The 20,972-nt window shown below is 53.0% G+C and overlaps 6 protein-coding genes across 6 annotated transcripts; 4 read left to right on the forward strand and 2 right to left on the reverse strand.

The window, feature by feature from the left end:
- Positions 1 to 756: 756 nt before the first annotated feature.
- Positions 757 to 3,945, forward strand: J4E83_007108 (uncharacterized protein; the record flags this gene model as incomplete). The annotated part of the gene is made up of 3 exons (XM_049334013.1): positions 757 to 1,056; positions 1,106 to 1,847; positions 2,243 to 3,945. The coding sequence occupies 3 exons, from the start codon at positions 757 to 759 to the stop codon at positions 3,943 to 3,945; spliced, it is 2,745 nt and encodes a 914-aa protein (XP_049186824.1).
- Positions 3,946 to 4,493: 548 nt separating this feature from the next.
- Positions 4,494 to 5,473, reverse strand: J4E83_007109 (uncharacterized protein; the record flags this gene model as incomplete). Its single annotated transcript, XM_049334014.1, has 3 exons — positions 4,494 to 4,618; positions 4,741 to 4,913; positions 5,148 to 5,473. The coding sequence occupies 3 exons, from the start codon at positions 5,471 to 5,473 to the stop codon at positions 4,494 to 4,496; spliced, it is 624 nt and encodes a 207-aa protein (XP_049186825.1).
- Positions 5,474 to 6,021: 548 nt separating this feature from the next.
- RBG1 (GTP-binding protein rbg1) lies at positions 6,022 to 7,435 on the forward strand (the record flags this gene model as incomplete). The annotated part of the gene is made up of 7 exons (XM_049334015.1): positions 6,022 to 6,042; positions 6,098 to 6,118; positions 6,172 to 6,214; positions 6,266 to 6,471; positions 6,519 to 7,190; positions 7,238 to 7,358; positions 7,416 to 7,435. 7 exons carry the CDS (start codon positions 6,022 to 6,024, stop codon positions 7,433 to 7,435), a joined length of 1,104 nt encoding a protein of 367 aa, XP_049186826.1.
- Positions 7,436 to 9,538: 2,103 nt separating this feature from the next.
- On the forward strand, positions 9,539 to 10,854 carry J4E83_007111 (uncharacterized protein; the record flags this gene model as incomplete). Its single annotated transcript, XM_049334016.1, has 3 exons — positions 9,539 to 9,590; positions 9,646 to 9,667; positions 9,717 to 10,854. 3 exons carry the CDS (start codon positions 9,539 to 9,541, stop codon positions 10,852 to 10,854), a joined length of 1,212 nt encoding a protein of 403 aa, XP_049186827.1.
- A 5,434-nt stretch (positions 10,855 to 16,288) lies between these two features.
- J4E83_007112 (uncharacterized protein) lies at positions 16,289 to 19,107 on the reverse strand (the record flags this gene model as incomplete). The annotated part of the gene is made up of 3 exons (XM_049334017.1): positions 16,289 to 16,673; positions 17,661 to 18,531; positions 18,588 to 19,107. The coding sequence occupies 3 exons, from the start codon at positions 19,105 to 19,107 to the stop codon at positions 16,289 to 16,291; spliced, it is 1,776 nt and encodes a 591-aa protein (XP_049186828.1).
- Positions 19,108 to 19,362: 255 nt separating this feature from the next.
- On the forward strand, positions 19,363 to 19,891 carry NUT2 (RNA polymerase II mediator complex subunit; the record flags this gene model as incomplete). Its single annotated transcript, XM_049334018.1, has 3 exons — positions 19,363 to 19,384; positions 19,431 to 19,548; positions 19,603 to 19,891. The coding sequence occupies 3 exons, from the start codon at positions 19,363 to 19,365 to the stop codon at positions 19,889 to 19,891; spliced, it is 429 nt and encodes a 142-aa protein (XP_049186829.1).
- Positions 19,892 to 20,972: the final 1,081 nt, after the last annotated feature.

Raw genomic sequence — 20,972 nt, forward strand, 5'->3', positions numbered from 1 at the left:
TCTCGCTAGACCGAGGCCATGAAGATACCCATAAATACACGATCTTGCATTGAAGATGGTGGGTACTTGTGAAATCTTCAGGTTTGATGGGTCACTGGGCATCGTGCCTTCTGGATTTGATGTATCGATACAAGTCAAGGCACGTAATCCGAGACTCATACGAAGAGTCGAATATAGCAGATGATAAAGGGAACAGGCAGCCGATGACTGAGAGCTAGAGAACTATACCTGTCTTGGCATTCCAAAGATCGACAGATCTCTTGATCTCAGCACGAAGTGAGGTAGCTGAACTGCCCATCTGGACTCCACCTGGCTTCTGGGGTTGTCTGAGCTTGCGCTGTGCCACAAATCGCTGTGTAACCTTCTAGAAGTAAATTGAGGTCCATGCTAAGTTGTCCGTTGCAGCATGTCTCCCATATATCTGGTAGACGTGTTCCTGCAGCATGCGCACGCATGTTGAGTACCCAGCGACAAGCAGCGGGTGTCGTTCGATTTCATCTTAAACATGTGAAATCAGTCTCTGATGAAGTTATATTTAATCCTGGATCGGACTGAGAAACATGCAATCTCTGGCTACAAGACAATGGCTTTGTTGTGGGGATGGAAAAAGATGTGGCTTCGGGCATGGCGTCACTCACGACCCTGCAGATCCGCACGGTTGCATGTTGCGGCTCTCCGGCGCTCGCAACATCGCAACCCAACACATGCCAGACAACTCGATGCCCTCCGACGAGCGCTGACCCACCCTTTGCTCCAATGCACCCGGCCGTCTCCATACTTGCCGATAATGTCGTCAAATACCACCACCTGCTCGCCCCGCTGCTCTACACCGTCCTCGCGGCTGTCGCAAACGTGCACACACCGGTCCAGCATTCGCTGCTCATAACGACGATATCCTGGCTGATAGTATGGGTGCCGACTGTCTTCTGGGTGGGCATATATTCGAATAGCGACAGCGTCAAGAGGAAGACGAGTTGGCTGGCTGGCGCGCTGCTTGGTCTGTCTGTGATGTGCGACCGCGCAGCATGCGATAAGCAGGGCATCTGGGCGACCAAGGTACTTTCGGACGGGACAGAGAATAACGTATGACCTAACGATGTCCTAGGCCCTCATTCCCTTCTTCACCGTCCTCTTCTCCGAGAACCAATTGGTCGCAAAACACCTCGCCCTACCCACCTGGACCGTTCTCGATGGCCTTGCAGCCGAAACCAAGACCTCCCCGGAGCGACAGCCTCATACCGAATCATACGGGATACTAGCAGTTGTCTTTGCTTCTGCGAGCGCTGTTCTAGGCGTCTACGCAGTTCCTACCACGGTCGCGCTCGGTCTCAGCAGTGCCATCTTCACGGCTACTGGCCTCGTCCTGTTTGAGTCCACCATACAAGCTGCGACAGAAGAGGGCGAGGGCGGCAAGCGAGGACTTGCGTCTGCGAACGGGAGTACGTTGCGGCGCGCCTCAGTGAGTGGTGCCTCGAGGCCGCAGCGACTGGCTGCGCTCAGAGATGTCGCAGTGGCCATTGCAGTTGTATGCGGGATTGCGTCTATCCTTACCGAGTCTTCCTTGACTGCAAGCACGATATCCTGGGAACCTGTATACAGAGAGTATGACCGGGAGTGGAGGGATGTGCACAATTTCCGCATCTTGCAGCGCTTCCTGTGGATGTTGCCGGTTCACACCACTGTAAATGTTCTTGTTTTCGTTCTGGTACGTACATTCTTCCAGATTACTGTTGAACTACCTAAATACGCTGTCTTGTTACCAAACGCGGGTCTGGCGTCCTGCCGCGTCGTACCCGTCGCCATGGCTTTCACCCCAGCTTTTGCTTTCAGGTTCCAAGACCAGAGACGTAGCTTTCACTCTCAACGCACTGTCACGATATCAAGCTAATTTGCCCATAGATCTCTCAACATGGCGCTGTAAATACCTCTCTGTTGGCCATATTCTCTCACCTTGCTGCGAAACTACACTTCGCCCCAACCTTTTCCACCATTTTGTTTACCCTCATTTACGACGGGGCGGCACTTGTACACTTTTTTGAGTCGGCCGCATCTCCCATTGTCATGGATTCGCGGCGTTCTATGCGACTGCGTCGCTTTATCTTCATCGTTATGGCTCTTGCGGTGGGGTCTCTACTTTTCGGACGTTTCACTGGACCACGAACGTATCAACATATCACGCATGGTGTTCTTACCGACATACCACTTTCTCCGCCTGGGATACCACTTGCTCCGGTGTCGGTAGATATGACCAAGGGTCATCCGGCTGCGCAATTGATTGACGCAGCCGAGGCAGACTTCCAAGGCACCCTTAACCGACAATCCAAGTCTCTCGCTGATGCGGTTCGAGAGTACCGACGCAGGAACGGGATCTCGCCACCTCCGCACTTCGACAAATGGTACGAGTTTGCGACGCGCAACGGTGTTGTGATGATAGACGAATACGACACGATCAATGAGATGTTGCTACCGTTCTGGGCGCTCAAACCATCAACGATTCGGTCGCGCATTGCGAATGCGTTAGGCCATGAAGATAGCTCAATGCTTGCAATTGCGATACGCCATGGCGCCGTAGAGAACTTTCAAGGCGGCGATGAATGGCAACAACAGGCTACCATTGGCATGATGAAGCAGTTTGTCCAGTATCTGCCCGACATGGATCTGGGCTTCAACTTACATGACGAACCGCGAGTCGTTGTGCCTGACAATCTGTTGTCGTCGATGGTGGCAAAGGCGAGGGACGAAATTCTACCGCGCACTGCGAAGAACACTGCACCTCGCAACGCCTTCTCCGCTCGGCCAGAAGACTTGAGTGATGGTACACGATTTGCTGAAGTTAGCACGACCAAGTTCAATCGCTTTGCGCATCAACAGACATGGACGCATTCGCGGCTGTCATGTTCTCCTGACACTCAGGCCCAAACCTTCGAAGACTACGCTGCCGACAACTTCACCGCGTATGCCGCCAGCGACCTTGGCTTCATCTACAACACGACCGCCTTCTCTGATATCTGCAACTCACCTTCATTCTCGTCAACATTCGGGTTTTTCGAGCGCCCCAACGCCTTCAGTATCATCCATGAGCTGACACCCGTCTTCTCACAGTCGAAGATCTCCAGCTTCCAGGACATCCTATACCCCAGCCCATGGTACTGGATGGGCAAAGTAGGCTACGACGAGACGCACGACACGACCTGGGAAAACAAAACCAACAGTCTCTACTGGCGCGGCTCCACAACAGGAGGTTTCAGCCGCAACGGCGGCTGGCGACGTCAACACCGCCAGCACGTCGTCCAACGCCTCAACGCCCCCGATACCGCCAAAGTCCTCGAGCCCGTCTCCAACCCCACCTCAACCTACGCCGTAACCTCGATCGAGCGCAAAGCCCTCAAAGACCTCATCGACGTCCACTTCTCGCACATCGGCCAATGCGACCCCGGCGACTGCGACGCGCAAAACGAATTCTTCGACGTAACCGAACGCGTCGACGGCCAAGACGCATGGTACTACAAGCACCTCCTCGACATGGATGGCAACGCCTTCTCCGGCCGCTTCTACAGCTTCCTCAAGTCCCGCAGTCTGACCTACAAAATGGCGCTGTTCCGCGAGTGGCATGCAGAGTGGCTACGACCATGGGTGCATTATATCCCCCTCTCCCTCCGCGGCGACGAACATCTCGATCTCGTACGGTGGTTCAGCGGTACACAGGTTTTCGACGATGACGGCGATGGGGTTGTTGAGAGAGTCCAGGCGGATGGGACGAAGAAGGGCGGGAATGGCGCGAGTGAGGGCGAGAAGAAGGCGAGGCTTATTGCGAAGAGGAGTTCGGAGTGGCATGATCGGGTGTTGAGGAATGTGGACTTTGAGGTTTGGTTCTTTAGGTTGCTGTTGGAGTATGGGAGGGTGGTGGATGATAGGAGGGAGGAGATTGGGTTTGCGGGGCCGTAAGGATGGGCGTGAGATGAATTGAGGGAGTGTTTGAAGAGTGTGGAGGGGAAAATGAGGGTTGGATAGATGGAGTTGGAATACATTGCTGTTCTGTTTGACGTATTCTGAGGATTGTACATATAACAATTGATACGTTAAGTTAATGTGTACACAAGACTGTGTGATGTTGTGATTCAGTCGACTCCACTGACTCTCCTACCTCATGCAAGGAAAAACCTTAACGGCCTAGCAGCCTACATTAACGTAGAAACCTGCAAAGTAGGTGGGCTAACGTTGATGTAGGCTCTAGACCTGTTCAGTTTTTCCTTAGGTTAACGTGCTCTGGCTTGCATGTTGAATGACCTTTGATTAACGTCGAAAATGACTAGCACGGTGGTCTAACAGGAAACCCGCGTAACATCCTACTCTCCCATCGACGAACTCCTACTCGATAAGCGCTTCCAACCCGCCGCTCCATTCGTAAAGTATCCACGTATCCGTCTCCAAGTCTTTTTCCAGAACCAAACAATGCTATCGATGATGGAACGGATCTGCGAACGAGGTGAAGTCTACTTCCTCCCCGTTCGGACGCCGTACTCGGAGTAGAAATGGCACGTCGTGTTGTGAACGACGCCGGATGTGTCTTCTTTGAAGACGTTGCAGCCGTATGTTGCGGCGTTGGGTGGAGTGTACACTGTGTTTGGTTAGTCGAAGGGTCATACATACGCAATCTTGTGAGTGAAGAGTAGAATGGAAGGACTTGGTTCTTACAATGTAGCGAAACTGCGTAGTCTGTGGGATGCGGGTTTGAGATACGGTGCACACCGAGCGTGTCAGCCATGTATGTTACTTCGTTCTCAGCGAAAGTAGTCTCCTGGGTCTTCGTCATGGGCCGCTCGTTTTGTGCGTCGTCTTCGGTGGGGGTTGCGAAACGGGTTTCTGTCAGGCTGCCTTTGAGGACTTTCATGATGCAGTGTGCGTTCGCGTGGCTGGTTTGTTGTTAGTTCTAGATCTTGCAACGCTAAGTTGCGCATTCGAGAACGCGAGGTGTATCCAAGATGGATTATCGAAAGGTCGTCTTACCGGCGTGTCTCCTGCTGACACATCGATCAAAGTAGATCGGCGAACGGGGTCGCTTCATCGTGCAGGAGACTGAAGCCATGGGATATTGTTCGCGAGGTAAGGCATACTAATGTCAACTGTCGCAAAATATGAGAACTTACTCGTGAATCGGGCTCTTCTTTCCAGGACCCCATACTAGGATAAGCTGTTTAATTAGCACCACCTTCGTTGACTCGAGAATCGGGGACTGTACCAAGTTACTCTTGCCGTTGCCTTTGTCGACAACATTCCGTGTGTATGGTAATGTCTCAGATGGAAAGTAGTATTTCTTCCACTCCGACTCTTCCGAGGTGTATGCTTTCATCAATTCTTGCAGCTCATTCTCGTCTACGTCATCCGAGTCTATGCCGTTGCTGGGGCCGAGCACCTTGTTGATCTCCTGCACGAGCGAATGGAAGTTATCCTCTTCAGTGTTGCGACCGATCATGGTAACGATATCGATGTTTGAGGACTAAGAAGTATGGCGAGCGTGTCGTTGGTTATGATGCTATTGCAGACGGAGTTCCGACGAAGAGAGTTCGGTGCGCGGGCTCTAAATATACACAGCCTTTGTCGAGGGTAAGAGCGTTGGCTTGCCTGCCTTCAATGCTGCTTGTGCAGGACTGGGCTTGCTTCATTATGTAACAAATCGCGCGTTCTAAGCTTGTGATATGTGGATCCATGGCGGTCAGCAGTTCGCCGACATGTGATGCACCTCATATGCTCAGCCAGAGTGGTGGGTATGGTCACCGATGTGAAGACCCCGAACGCGGCTTCTATCGGGGAACTTTATGAAGGCCTCGAGGAAGCATGCATGGAAGCCGAGATGGAAGGGTGCTGCGCTGAGCGCTAACCTTATCGGGTGGCGGTGAAAGGTACTGCCGGGAAGCCGTGCCCCGCTTCGTCATTGGCGGCGTGCGTCGCATCAAATTTCTGAACAACAACATCGCCTCTCCACGCCTGCCCAGAGCAAGTCAGGATACACAGTAATTCAAGATGGCGACCACAGTAGACAAGGTAAGGATTGAGTGCCGCAGCATATCGTCATTTCACGCGCTAACAGAGTGTGCAGATCAAGGACATCGAGGCCGAAGTAAGCCACGCCCCAATACGCGACCGTAACACGATGACTTACACAAGACGTAGATGGCCAAGACCCAGAAGAACAAGGCGACGTCTTTTCATCTTGGTACGGATACACGACCGAATACTGCATACTGGTATGCTTATACATGAACAGGGCAACTGAAGGCAAAGCTCGCGAAGCTTAAGAGAGAGCTGCTCGAGCCTTCGTCCGGTGGCGGCGGCGGAGGTGTAGGATTCGATGTTGCTAGGACTGGTGTCGCCAGTGTTGGTTTCATTGGTTTCCCCTCCGTGGGCAAGAGTACGCTCATGAGCAAATTGACCGGACAGCACTCCGAAGCCGCTGCATATGAGTTCACAACGGTGGGTTGGATACGCTTGTTACTAGAATCAGTACTGACAACATACAGCTTACTACAGTACCTGGTCAAGTCATGTACAACGGAGCCAAAATCCAGATCCTCGATCTTCCCGGTATTATCCAAGGTGCGAAGGACGGTAAAGGTCGTGGACGACAGGTCATCGCCGTCGCAAAGACCTGCCATTTGATTTTCATCGTTCTGGACGTCAACAAACCCCTCACCGACAAGAGCGTTATCGAGAACGAACTGGAGGGCTTCGGTATTCGAATCAACAAGAGCCCGCCAAACATTGTGCTCAAGAAGAAGGACAAGGGAGGCATCAACATTACCGCGACGGTTCCCCTCACACATATCGACCATGGCGAAATCAAGGCCGTGCTGAACGAGTACCGAATGGCAAACGCCGACGTAGCTATTCGATGCGACGCCACGGTCGATGATTTGATCGATGTTATTGAGGCCAAGGGACGAAGCTATATCCCCGTCATCTACGCTTTGAACAAAATTGATGCCATCAGTATCGAAGAGCTCGATTTGCTCTACCGCATTCCGAACGCTTGTCCCATCAGTTCCGAGCACGGGTGGAACATTGATGAGCTCCTCGAGCAGATGTGGGAGAAGCTCAATCTCGTTCGTGTTTACACCAAGCCCAAGGGCAAGATGCCGGATTACTCGGCGCCAGTGGTATTGCGATCAACAGCCTGTACCATTGAAGACTTCGTAAGTCTCCCCCTCATCTTAATCGCGACGCGCTAACCGCTCTGTAGTGTAATTCCATCCACAAGACAATTGTCGACAACTTCAAGCACGCTATTGTTTACGGGAAATCATGCAAGCATCAGCCCCAGCGTGTGGGACTTTCTCACGAGCTTGCCGACGAGGATATCGGTATGTATCCCAGTATTATCTCTCTAAATGGATATCGTGAGCTGACGACCCGACCAGTCACTATTGTCAAGCGCTAGATAAGGTCTCGTGATTACGAGATACGACAGGCGTTATGGATCCGGTCTTGGGAAATAGTGAGTAGAGCAGAAGGGCCTTCTGGATGGCTGAACATGTCTCACTGCGATACCAATACTAGGTCGCAGCATGAAGATGACGAAGAGAGCGAGGCTTGGAGCCGATCTCGCGGCCTGGATTGGCCGAGGGCTCGTTCCAGTAGCACCGCGGACGACATCAGGACGACACTAGCACTGGGCAACGCAGCTTACGGCGCGGATCGTACCTGCCAATCGCCAATGCTCGACTGACTGGTGGCGGTCCGATACCGTCCGCAAGCTATCAATACCAGGCCTTTGCTTCCCCTGCCGAGGAGGCGTCATTCAAGACATTGCCGTCGCGGACCCTCGTGGAAATGGCGCCGCTGGAGTTATTGGAACGGGGTCAGCATGTCGCATTTGTTTTTATTCCATATTTGCTTCGGAATTTGATGGATTCAGATCAGCATTGTCTGGCCCAATTTTTGAGGCGTCGGTTTTCCTTATTGGTCTGCTAACGGGCGCAGCGGTCGACTCGGAGAAATCAGCAGGGGTTAGTTGTGCTGGCGACTCAGAGGGCACGCTGTCAGTCGGGCGCTAAATCATTATCGCTCCCGAAAGCCTGAGTGGCTGGTCGGCAAAACCTCGATTTTCCATGGGCGCGATTATTGCAGCTTTCCGAAAGCGTTTCAGCCGTCGACACTTTCTGTCTCTCCTTTATGCACAGCCGATGATTGACGTCTTGCCCCTGCCGTGGGAATCGCCACAGGCTCGCGTACCTGAGCAGCATTGAATCGGCTGCCACTGTTTCGCGCCACGAGCGTACGGCAACGGCCAGGATGTATTTCGCTGGGCGCACGAGGCGAAGCCAATATGGCGCTTCCACTCAGACCATGTCTTGTTCGGGAAGCGTCAGATTAGCCGGCTGCGACGTGCTCAGCGGTGCGAGGGCCCTGATGGGATGATCCCACCCGGCTGCCTTGACATCCCATTTGCCCTTGCTAGGAGTCAGGCGTCGAGGCATGCACTGGCGAGCTAGCCTGGCGGCCGCATAATTCTGGCCCGCGCTGTCCTAGGGGCGCATCCCCGATGAGAGACCCGCACACGCTAAGCCCAACGTCGTTGCTCGTCGCTTGGCCGAATGGCGACCAGGATCACTGTGCACACGCCAGGCTTGCCGGCAAGCTTGGGCTCGAAACAAACAGGGCTCCTCTCCCGCCAGCTGCAGTAGGCCGCGCCCGCATCGCACAGCCAGGGCCTGTTACCAGTGTCCCCAGACTTATCCTCAAGTACGCGCTGCAGGCCCGCCGCGCCAGGCTTTCCCTGCAGTTTCAATTCTCCATCTAAGGCCATTGCTTTGCCGCGCTGCTTTATACCTATATGTTTTGACCTCTGTCATACCCAGCGCCTTTTGTCAGCGCTACCCCCGCTACTGCGGTACATTGACTTGTCGCTGTTTCGCCTCAGGAACCAAAATCTCGTCTCATGCATGTATGCGCTCGGCCGCTCTGAGGTCACCCACGCCGCCTAGGTATAGCAACACCACGGTGCAGGTGCATATGCCCGTCTGGCACCCTACTTCTGCTCCGCACCCAACACGGACACTCGTTCCCACACTCGCACGGATACACCACTCCAATACCTACTGCCTTCGACATGAGCCAGTTGCAAATGGATCACGACCACCACCATCACCACCACCAGGAACCTTTCGAGGATCACCATTCTGGATGGCATGGCGATAATGGATACAACCCACACCATCAGTCTCCAGTCCAAGACTTTAATGGCTTCAACGGCTTTGCACCGCTCCCGATGGAGCCCATCTACGGGAACGGCATGCATCCACCCCACCAAACTCATCCGACACCGAGGACTACGCATCCACAGCTGCAGCCTCTGATCATGCCGCAGATGCCGCAATGGCCGAGCATGCTGACCAGCCAGTCGACTTACCAAGCTTCACTGTTCCCCTCAGCCCCACCACCGATAACGCCGGCATCAGCAACGCCAGTCTCAGCGAGCTCAACACATTCCCGCACTTCGTCGACACCACGGAAGACTCTCACAGACTCGGACCGCAGACGCATGTGCCAATACCATGAAGAGAATCCCACTGTCAAGCAAACGGAAATTGGAGGTATGCCAGCACCACGCACCAGACTCACATGGATCATTTACTAACGCTATCCTAGCAATGTTCGGCGTAGAGCGAAGGTACCACTGCATACCCTGCATGTCTCTTCCCGTGCTGACAGTCTTGTAGTACCGTTTCGAAAGTGTTGCGCCAGAAGGAGAAGTACTTGTACCAGGACGATGGTAGCCGATCACCCATAAAAAGGTCGAAAGGCAAATTCCCGGACATCGAACGTGCCTTGTCGAATTGGGCACGAAACCATCAGAAACAGGGAGCACAGCTGTCAGATGCTCAGATCCGAGAGAAGGCCCGCTTCTTCGCTCAGACCGTCGGCAACTCAGAGAGCCACCTCAAGGTAAACAGTGCGAGCTGGTTGGAAAAGTTCAAGCAAAAGAATCATCTCAGTGGTGCAAGGTCACGAAAGACTTCGATAGCAGAAGAGTCGGAGGGGACTTCGAATCCGCCATCCAATGTGCATACCCCGGGGGCCATCTCGCCTACCTCGCCTGGCGGGGTATCTCCAGCGACAACGACCATGACAGCGAAGAAGAGTCAGGAAAATCTCAAGACAGAAAGCCCCGACACATACGACTTTTCGAACCATCGCCGACCCTTCCATTCACAGAGCAGTACATCTTTGTCAAGCGTCTTCACGGATACAGCCACAAGCCCCACATCGCTTTCCTCGCCTTTCTTCACGCCTGATTCCGCATGCGGCCCGAGTCCATTCATGGGAAGCCGCCAGCCTGCGAATGGACAGCCAGGGAACAACAACTTCCAAAGGCCCCGAAGCCAAACCTTCCCCATGCTTGTTGGTGTTGAGCAGTACATGTCACCTCCGGGCTCATCTGACGATATCACCCCAAAGTACGTCAGCAGCGGTGCACTTGACTCGCCCATGACCGAGATGCCTGGCACACTGCCAGTCATTGAGGAAGGAATGTCACTTTCGCCTACCCAGATGCCCAACTCGATGCAGCCCCCTCCTCTTCCAGGTACCATCGACGATAAAGGCTCGTCAGCCGACTCCTCGCCCATCACACCGTCCCAAGAAGAAGCTGCACGCGCTCTCGAGCTCGTCATGACCTTCTTCCAGTCACAGAACGCCGGTTTCGTCGTGGAGCCCCAGGAGTATGTCACCATTGGCAAGCTGATGGAGAAGCTACGAATCAAGCGCAGCTCCGAGAGCCTTCCTTCCGAGATGCGACGTGTGTCAGAGCCCAACTTCACAACGGCCAAGCTCGAAAGCGTCGACGCGATCCATTAGCGAAATGGACATGTCACTCATCCAAGGGCCTGTGACGCCTGTCACAGCACGTAACGCTGACGACCACTTTCTTTTGTGGAACAAGCTTCCTGAATCGCTTGGGTTTGGAGTAGCAAGACTGTGCAACACTTGCGGTCTAGAACACCGGGATCAGGGACATACACACACAGCTAGCATTCTGCATTACCGTCACCGTTTGGATTTTCTTTCATTGCCGCATTCTCGCATCAGCATCATTAGCATGGCTTCTATTTCTCACTACTCCTTCATTGACTTTCATTTTCCATCTTCCTATTCCCTTGCTCCACGAACCACTATACCCCCCTCTAGCAGCGCACAGTAACCTGACTGTTTTCGACTTTATCCCCTTACCTAAAACGAAGACTGTATCCGCCCACGCGGGCCAATATTCTGTACGCTTCTATTTGCTGCTTTCAAACGTTCCATTTACATTTGCCTGGCGGCCCTCATACGTTGCACTGAGTCTGAAACGGCGCGATGGGCCTCGTACGCACTGCTGTGCACCTATATGTAGCTTCTAATATAGTTACCGACCCTTGCCGCAAGACCGGCCTAACGAAAGGGTCAATCACGCTCGAAATGCGATTAATGCTCAATTCAACGTGCCATACGATTGTGCGTCTGATGTCACTAGTCAGTTTCGTCCGATCTCAATCTGATCATGGTCAGACTCAGCCTAGTTTTGGTGGAGCACCACTGACACTTCACTGATCGGCAAAAGTCTGGCTCATGAACGGCTGGTACTTGCCGCTTTAAGCCCCCGTGACGGAGCTTTCGGCATCGCATTGCAACACCGTTATAGCAACGATGTGCAACAAACTTTGGCATAGCCCGCCGAAAAACAACACTGAATTTCGGAAAATACCTTGCCGACAGACATGCCGATCGCAAGGAAAAGCAGCATTCGTTCGTTCTGGCTTTCCGCATCCTGGACACGGCCAAAACGTAAATTGCATGTGAGACTTGCAGGTTCAGTCGGCACCAGTTGGCCCCCTTCCCCGCCTTTGCACGAAGCTCGGACGCCCTTTGACCTGGCGCACCTTGCACATCCTTGATACATCACAAAAGTACATATATACATATCCAGATACATCGCTTGAAGCGATCGCAATGCATAACGATCGATGACGAGGCTCGTATACGAGGAAGACAGATCCTCAAACTGTTGAGCCTGATCTAGATGCCCGCAAGCGTGAGACATTTGGTATCCCGTCTCCCCGCGCGCGCGCACCATACTCAGCTGGAAAGTTTGCGCATTTGGGTTCGTGTCAAAGGGCTGTCCCGATCTGGATCAGGGATGAGACGAGCGCGAGCTTGGAGAAGCGAGGGATTGGCGTTGGTACGGGCTTTCTTTGCTCAGTAAAGTGGTTTCGGCAGCGCAATCGACGCAAGGCGCCCTAGGGCTCCGTCATGCCGCGGGGGCGCACGCACTGGACTCAGCTCCTCTGCTGCCCTGCTGGGCTGGATAGGGAGCTTGGGCCTTACGGTCGTCTCTGCAGCGAAGCTCGAGTTTCCCCAAACCCTGGAGCGAGTCGTGTTTGGGGCTCTTGCTGTTCCGTACTGGATTAGTTGCAGCTTCCTTCGTTTTCGGATTCCCTTGCTCAATCATGACGAACATAGCTGTAGCACATAGAGTACAATCCACGCTTCCGCGGGTGAAGCAAAAGTTGGGCAGTGTTTTGGAAACCAGTTTACTTATTTCACAAAGCCGTTACTTTTGCATTACGGGTATTATGCAGCCCGTTTAACTTCACCCTGCGTTCCGCGGCGCCAAAAAGCAAAAAGGTGAGCAGAGTCCAGCGCCACTTTAGTTCGTCCTCTCTAGCCGCAAGAAGAAGCAAGAAAGGTAAATGTCGTCGGTGTTCCCCACCACCATATCTTGGGCATCCTTGCAGTGACACTCTTTTTTCTTATCCCGCGGATGATGGACTGTTCGTTTTGTCCTTGCTTCTTCCTTTTCTCTGCAACACATTACTGTTCGGTACAGTACCGGTTCGGTCCGCAGCCGAGCCCGTTCACTGGCTCACACGTTGTCCAAATGCCGGATGTACTTCCTTCGCAGGTTGAAGCTGCAGTACATAGCCTTGTACATTGTGCAGCTCTATCAAAGAAAAGAAAATGAGTACAGGGGGCCTTGGATGACAGCTAAAAACGCGTGTTACGTAGCTGTCAAAGTAAATAAGCAAAGGTAGTAACAGTAGATGAGGGGACGCGCAATGGGGCAGATCTGTACTTGGTGTCGCAGTCCGACTTGGTTCGGCCCTTTTTCTCGCTCATGTCGTTAGCTCGCGGTGTTGCGCGCAATGGCTAGACCGTCGTGAGCATCAAATCGCGAACACGCAATCGCAGCGCCCCCCATCGATCGGTGAAGGCCTGCGTTACCGTCCCTTGAACCCCCTGACCATTGGCAAATCCAAGGAAAGAGGCCGACAGGTTCGTAGTACCTTTGTATTCGGGCCTACGTCAAGCAGTGGTGGCAGGTTGTAGCGCAAGAGGCTAGGAAACCTACACCCGAAAGTCAATTATCGCGTTAGATTGCTAGCTCTCGCCCTTGTCTCCATCGCAATTCGAAGATAATGTTGGGCTAGTCCGCCAATGGTGAAAAGGCTGAGAGCGTTCCGGTGACCTTTAATTTTTGCCCTAGCATCTAATGCACAATGTGCTGGCGATAAGCATCGAAAAGTTCATTACGATGTTCGCGGTGCTAGGTCATGCGGTACCCTGCATTAGATCGTCCACGTGATTGATATCTGATGCTGTGTAACACGGTACGGAACCGGCTAAGCAAGAGAACAAGAATATCGAGGCACAGAAGTGACCACCGAAACCCCTTTGTGTGAGGTGCTCCCGACAACGTTGCCTGAGCACGCGTACTTCCAAGGTTACTTCTGAAATCATTCATGGCATTGCGGGCCGTTGTTCGCACCATTTGTTCGCCCTGAGGCTTGTGTCACGTGCCGTTTGATGGGCTGAGGCCGGTGTATCGTTTTTTTGACCTCGCAGCTGACAAGTCTGAGCAACGCTGGTTTGCACGATAGGGTATCGAATACACCTTCGCATCGCTGTATACAAGCGACAGTACGACGCACTCGCCCTTCATTGACGTACCCGTCCCGTCAATCTTGCACTCCCTGTCAGACGCACACATCCGTTGCTCCAGAAATGTTCTTCGATTCCCAACAACGGGTCTTCGCATGAACTGGTGTCGCAAATACCTTTGTTGGCGAATGGATCACGACTCAGGATGATGTGAGAATGGAAGCGGGATATACAGCTCGCCTCGATGATGATTGCCAATTGGCGTCATTCAGCGATCATTGTCATGCGCTGCGCAGCAAGCGAACGTCTCGAATTTTCCCTATCCCGAAAATTCAGGATTGGCGAACGACTCAAACCGCAGCCGCGTACGCCGACTGTTCCAGAGTGGCTGAGGTGAGTCTGCCGTACGCCTCACTATTGAGTCTTCATGCCTTGCGCAGGATGACGATAGTTTGGTAGGATATAGTGATTGCCCACTACGGGTGATGTTTTGCATGTTCGAGTCAATCCCACCCGCTGCCGTACCTGCACTAACGTTCCGGGCTCTTTAACCGTTGAAACATGGGTCGATGTTCGCAACATTGATGCCCATGACAGCCCCTGATGAGCACTCGCTTGACTCCAAACCATGGTAGATGCTGGATCGCCGGTGCTGGGATCATGGGCATTGTGCCTGGGGTCCTGATGCGCTTGCCCCGGACCCCGTGCGGTTCAGGAACAGGCGATGTCGCATCTTGTCAAATGCTGAACGGCGACTATTACTGGGATCATGACTTTCCGTGTTGCGCATCCCGCGGCTTCGCGAACCAGGTCCCTGTAGGGGTTCCCTCGTTACGCCCTGGAGTTCGAGGAATTAAAGTTTCAACGGTCATCCGCGCCGAGTCAGGCAAGGGCCAGCATCACCAACACTGACGTCTTGACACTTCGGCCGGCATAATCGGCGACCTGAATCCTACGCACGCGCCCACAAAGCGCGCGTTATTCGATAGGATCAGGATGGGTTTTGTTCGAGATGCAGGACAACTGTGCCGCAGAGGCAGAGAGAAGGCTGACTCGATCGCTGGTTATGTTCCGCGTAGTTGCTGCCCAACCGAATTTTGAAACACGTTAGCGGCAGGCTGTTCAGGAACGTGTTGCCAGGAACCGCAACCCTTGCGGAAGCGATAAGAGATAGACGGCTACGGGTTGAAGGCGCATGCGGGGTAACTTCTCTCGACGCTTTAGACTTCTCAGCCCACCCTCGCTTCTGCGATGTTCACTCACTGAAACCCCACGGTTGATACATCGACTAAGTGAGGCTGAGTTATATTTGACTCTGGAACAAGGGTTCACGGCGTAGCCGAAGAGGAGCGCGGCGGTAAATGTGATCCGCAGGCAGAAACTCCAAGGCGATCTGAACCAGAACCTGTGTTATCTCGCTAGGCGGGGCTTGATTGCTGATTGTATCAAGGTGCGGGGCTCATAGACGAGCTCATCTTGATACGTGAAGGTGTGGTGAAGCTCGGAACGCTACGTTAGATAACCAGGGAAGATGCAACGTCGTCTACAGTCCTTGACTCTCTTCAGGATCATGCGATAGTACTGCATCGTGAGCTCGCATCGCAACTGCGACGGAGCTGGGCACATAGTCATCTCGTATTCGATTAGTTGAATTTATGTACCATGGCACGCCCTGACAACGCATGTCGCTTGTCGTCCAATATCTACCTTTAAGGCTCCCGGTTGTATGCATTTTATCCCCGCGCAGATGTACAGATGACACGGACCGTCGCGCTCACCGAGCGACATGCAGATTGTTCAAGGCCCTCATTCGCAGTAAGTCTGCGTGAGTGGTGTCTTCCCTGCCGCATACCAACACTACCAAGATTGAGTGCTGCAGCAATCATGGTAAAGCAGCTCGAACTAAGCGATGGCTTGGTGGAAGACGTGCACGGTGGGGCACCTCGTGGTTCATTCTTTGTAGTTTCCGTCCGGCAATATCCCGAATAGTCAGGTGCTCGCCACGGCATGCAGCCAGCCCGGAGTCTGGATGCCATGTGCCTCAACAATTTTCTTAGGGAATTTTTTGATTGGTCGATACCCCTCTTTTACGGTCAGCGGTGTACCTTTCCCACCACACTTTGCTACGAGAGCGCACTATGAGTTGGTATACGTGGAAGTGCACGAAGCTGCAGTTTCGCCGCTTTAGTGAGTTCCCTTATGCTGGTTTGATGGAAATATGTATGCGATACAAGGATTGGAGTTCACCCTCGTCGAACGGGGTATGAACGGCGAAGGTGACTGCGCGACGGGCCGTGCCCAGCAGCGTTCGAGTATCTGGCGGTGAAAGTTCGTAATGTATGGGGTTCTAACTTTCGGAAGCATGAGAACAGCATCAGCTAATGCGCTCCTCCAACAGATCCTTTACGCCTTGTTCTCCCAACTCCGGAAACAGACGCAGAACAATCAGCTCAACGATCTGAAAGACGAGGTGCTTGTTGAGATAAGCGTCATCGAGACAGTCTAGTGTGTTTGCGATCTGTCGAACCTGCTCATCGCGCTCGTAGCTCGCAAAGAAAGCGGCTGCTACTTTCGGTGGTACTAAGTCAAGTAGTCTGGCGGCACAGCAGCGCTTGATCTCCTTGATTTCCTCATACGTTGGAATCTGACGTGGGGGCCCGAGCGCGTTGTTAGGGAAGAGTGTTGCACGAAGAGTCCGAAGCGCCACGGGAAGGAAAGCGGGGTTCAAGATCTGCGTGTGGAAAGTATGAGCGAGGAATCTGCAATCGCGACTGGTTAGCAGATGAGACTTGGACATGGCTAGATTGACTGGTGCGAGATAGGCAGGACGGGTGCGGTAGGAGTTGGACGGATGAAGGAGTCCGCGGGGCGTTCAGCTGGTGACCGCGAATGATGATGTCTGCGGTAGCAGGCCCGGAGCATCGGACGAGAATCGAGTCGAATTGTTGACGCGGCCCATAAAGTGAGGCGCACGCCCATAGCAAGCGAGATTGATGGTCATGCCACTATGCAACTTAAAGCAGGATGTCGTCGTGATGGATTGAAAAAGCCATTCCCAATCTTTCGGGAACAGCATCATTCGCCGACTGTTTCAATGCGCTGCTCAAACAAACTAAGACCATATTGGAGTCCGAGGAGTACGTGCAGGATCCTCAACAGGATGACGGTAGCGATGAAGACCGAAGAATGAGGCGTAATCAGCTGTTGGCGGGATTCATGGTAGGGCCAGAGTTTGTGGCCAATGTCGTGCTCGAACTCTGTACGGCCAGTCCCGAGAGGGACGACGGCCGGACGGTGTGAGCAGATCAACCGGCGCGTAAGCGGCCCTTCCACAAGAGCTAGCATCGTGATGACGGCTCAGGGAACAAAAGCCCTTCGCACGACCCGCAGTATTCTGTGGTCGCTGATGGGAGGCGCAGCACCAGGATTGGTCCGACCTTGATGCAGGCATCGTGTGGTCGCTCATGGTGTTGACAATGGCGACGGCCTAGAGTGTGCCAAGCCTCCTTGTCCGAAACGTGTCGAGTTGCCGCCCGGAACGGGTGCCGAGGCTTGCATAAAGCGGTGCGCCACGACAGGGTTGTTTTGGTGTGTGAGCCTGCGGGCCGTCGCATTCGCTGAAGCGAAGTCAAGTGACTTGAATCGTATGCGGAGCTATCTCATCCTGCGTCGCACGGTGCCACAGGGATTGACCAGCTAGCCAACCAGGGGATGCGAGTGAAGAAAGAGATATTATCGTAACTTACCTGTCCAATACACCATTGGTTTCACCCACCCTACCTGGGCCGAGCAGTGCTCCACGATGAAGCATGGAGATGAAGCCCAACAGCCAAGGCATGCGGACATCTAACTCGGCAAGTTGCGCTACACAGCTCCACAGGCTCATGCTTACTACAGGCCGTTTGGCCTCCAACGGGCGCCTGGAAGCCATCTTTTCCGCTTCCAGTGCTTGCGATTGATTGGCTGCTTCTGCAGATGACTGCTCGGTTGTGGCAGATCTCAACGGAAGGGAAGATAATGTCGTAAGACTCAAGACCACCGCGCGCACCGCAGTAAACGCCAAAAAAGCGTATTGGATGATCGCCCATAGTACACCCGAGATGTATAAGGCCGATGTCTTGTGACGACGCTGGCCGGCGTCCAGTGGCCCTTTTGGACTAATTTCTGACCCTTGATGCGTGGACAGCAGCCCGTAACGCTCAAGACGGGTTAACGACTGCTCCGCATCGGCATCGTCCGATTGGGAATCCTTCTCTTTCGCAGCATCGGTCTGTAAAACCTCAGCTATCCTTGTGATGCCCTCCCATAGCACCCATCCTTCACAGGCTTTTCCGCTAATGCCGTTTCCAAGGATCATCTCTGCGAATATTTCGCCTACCAGGGCGCGTAGACACCCATTTTTTAAGTCTTCTGTCGGTAGAAACAGGGCTAGTACGCCATGTATGAGTAGTTGGCGCCACGCCGACTCGCTTTCCCGCTGTTCAAGGACTGTCGCCGGAACATCATCGGTAGGCACAGGTGATAGTGCAGGGTGCGGGTGGAGCGTATGATATATCAGACGAGGACCTGATACTAGTGAAATTGACGAGGCGGCTTGAGTCTTCGCTATTCGGAATGCTGACAGGGAAGAATTAGACAAACTTCATGCGACAGTTCAAGTTGAAATAACCTACAGGTCAGGTGGGCTTGGAGTAGCTCAGGTATCTCATCTAGCAATAGTGATTCGAGATCGACTTTTCTGAGGCGCTGCTCCAGACCTCGCGTACAATGAGCGATAATCTGGATCACTTCGTTGACAAATACTTGATCGGGAGTTATCTTCGAGTACCACGTCTGTACAAACTCCTTGATGATAACAGAGATGATGCCGTATAGTTGAAGATCGACCTCGTTTGAGCTCGTCAAGGGTGGCAATACGTCTTCAATAGGACGAGGTGTACTGCGTCCTTTCTCGCCATTGCCAAGTAGCACATTGTGGGAGCAGAGAGTGCGCCGAATGAATGCTGCCGTGGATTTATCCGAGGTAGAATCTAATTGAGGCTTCTGTGTGTCTGCTGAGCGTGTTGTAGCCGCCACACGGGAGTGGTTTTGCACGTGGGTCCCCGTGGCTCCCGGGGTCGACGATGCTGAGGCCTGGTAGCTTGGTGGCTGCGCAAGAGGGACATCTGGATCCCGGTTCGTACTCTCTGTCATTGCAACGTGATGTTCATCGTTGCCAACACCGAATGTAGTTTTCGACACGTGATAGCGCGCTGCGACACGATTCGAGATGAATGTGGTCGTGGAGTTGGTACTGGCGAAGGAGCGATGACGACAGAAAGTCAACCACGGCCGGGATTAGCCGAGCCTTGGCGCGTTCCTCTTTGTGACGCGCGCCGCGTCGGCCATCGCACAGCACCAGCCTTCCTAATACCAAACCTCACAGCACCACTTACTCTCGCCAACATCATGGCAGCGTTAAGTCCCGATGGTATGTAGTGCGGTACTTCTTCGGCTCGTTCTAACGTGTGCGATAGCGGCGATAATCGACGTGGAAGGTCAGCTGAAAGACATCGTGCAAAACCTCTATAACCTCATCGTGCAAGCGTACGACCACCATGGAAGCAAGACGCAGGAGGCCATAAGGCGGGAGATGTATGCGATAGCTGCACCTTGCGTGTAAGCTTTTTGAGGCTAACCGTACCGTAGCCAGTCGCTCGTTCAGAACCTGGTTAAATTGTCGAGGACAGCGCCGTCCGTGAACATCAACATTCCTCCAGAGGTCATGTCCTACGTTGAGAACTCCAGGAACCCGGATATCTTCACGCGCGAATTTGTTGAGACCGTGCAGCGAATGAACCAGATGTTGTACGGTCGCGTCGACGCATACCGAGCGCTTCAAGAACAACTCGCCCTGCACGTCTCGAGCGCTATTCCAGAACTCAGAGAAGACGTGACCTCTGTTGTCGAGTCTACAGGCGGCAAGATGCGCGTCTAGGCTCATTACCTTCACCAGACCCAGGTGAATACCTTAAGCGGATTCAAAGTAGCTTCGCAATCACAATATGGATGCTGGAACAGCACGGACACATGCGACGATCAAACTCAGATCACGGAATATACCAACGAGTACCACGTAGCCAATGCATTACGGGCGGTGATAGTTACGACATGGTTGGTATACGGATCAACACTCCGACAGGTGGGGAAGTGCATCAATGAATGCGACCTCGTCCAGATGCTTGGTCAGTCGACTCCGACAATACTCGGAGTAGCATTGGATGCTTCAGACATGGAGAAGATCCCCACAAAACACGAATGAAGATGTCGTTGTAGATGCTGTGCTCTTTTGGGAAAAGATATTGGCAGGGATTGCATTATCCAACACGTTACAACGAGCTTACTTCTCAGAAGGAACAACAACACTCTCAATCTACTAGATTCGATTGCAGCTATCTCCATGCGTCCGTCACATCCGGCTGAGCCACATTGCATCCCTTGCTTCTGCTACCGATTCAGCATGGCGCGATGCTTCCTCTAGACGGCTGTTACACACGGCATTTCATTGATGTGCCGGGTTTAAACTATGTTTCATTACATCGCATCCGTCTCTAGCATTCTGCGTCATGTCTCTTTCCATTATATTGTGCGATGAAGGATCTCGTACGACGTAAACCTTCGGCATCCTTGCATAACAGCACACAATCTCGCAGTGCCCAAAACGATGCTAGTTCTCGCAGATCCCGGGTACTCTTTTTGAAGATCTCGGCGCTATCGAATGTCAGGCACTTCATCGCTCACACTCAGCGTTCCTTCAGATCCACTTCGGTTCTTTGTCATACTTACAAACTGTGTCTTCATATGAGACCTATGTTAATATGTGAAGCAAATCCCTATTACGCACCAACATATGGGTGCTAAATTTAGTATAACTGCAGCGGTGCGACAATGGGTGTTGGAACTCTCGGTCCGATGGAGATGTCATGCGTTGTGTTGACAGTCTACACGACTCGCTCGGCCGAGTTTCGCGTATAGCCTGACCATAACAGTTCTTTCCAGGAAGCTATAGCGATACAATG

The sequence above is a fragment of the Alternaria metachromatica genome (genome assembly GCF_023757995.1).
Source record: "Alternaria metachromatica strain BMP 0045 chromosome Unknown scaffold_17, whole genome shotgun sequence".
Taxonomy (NCBI): Eukaryota; Fungi; Ascomycota; class Dothideomycetes; order Pleosporales; family Pleosporaceae; genus Alternaria; species Alternaria metachromatica.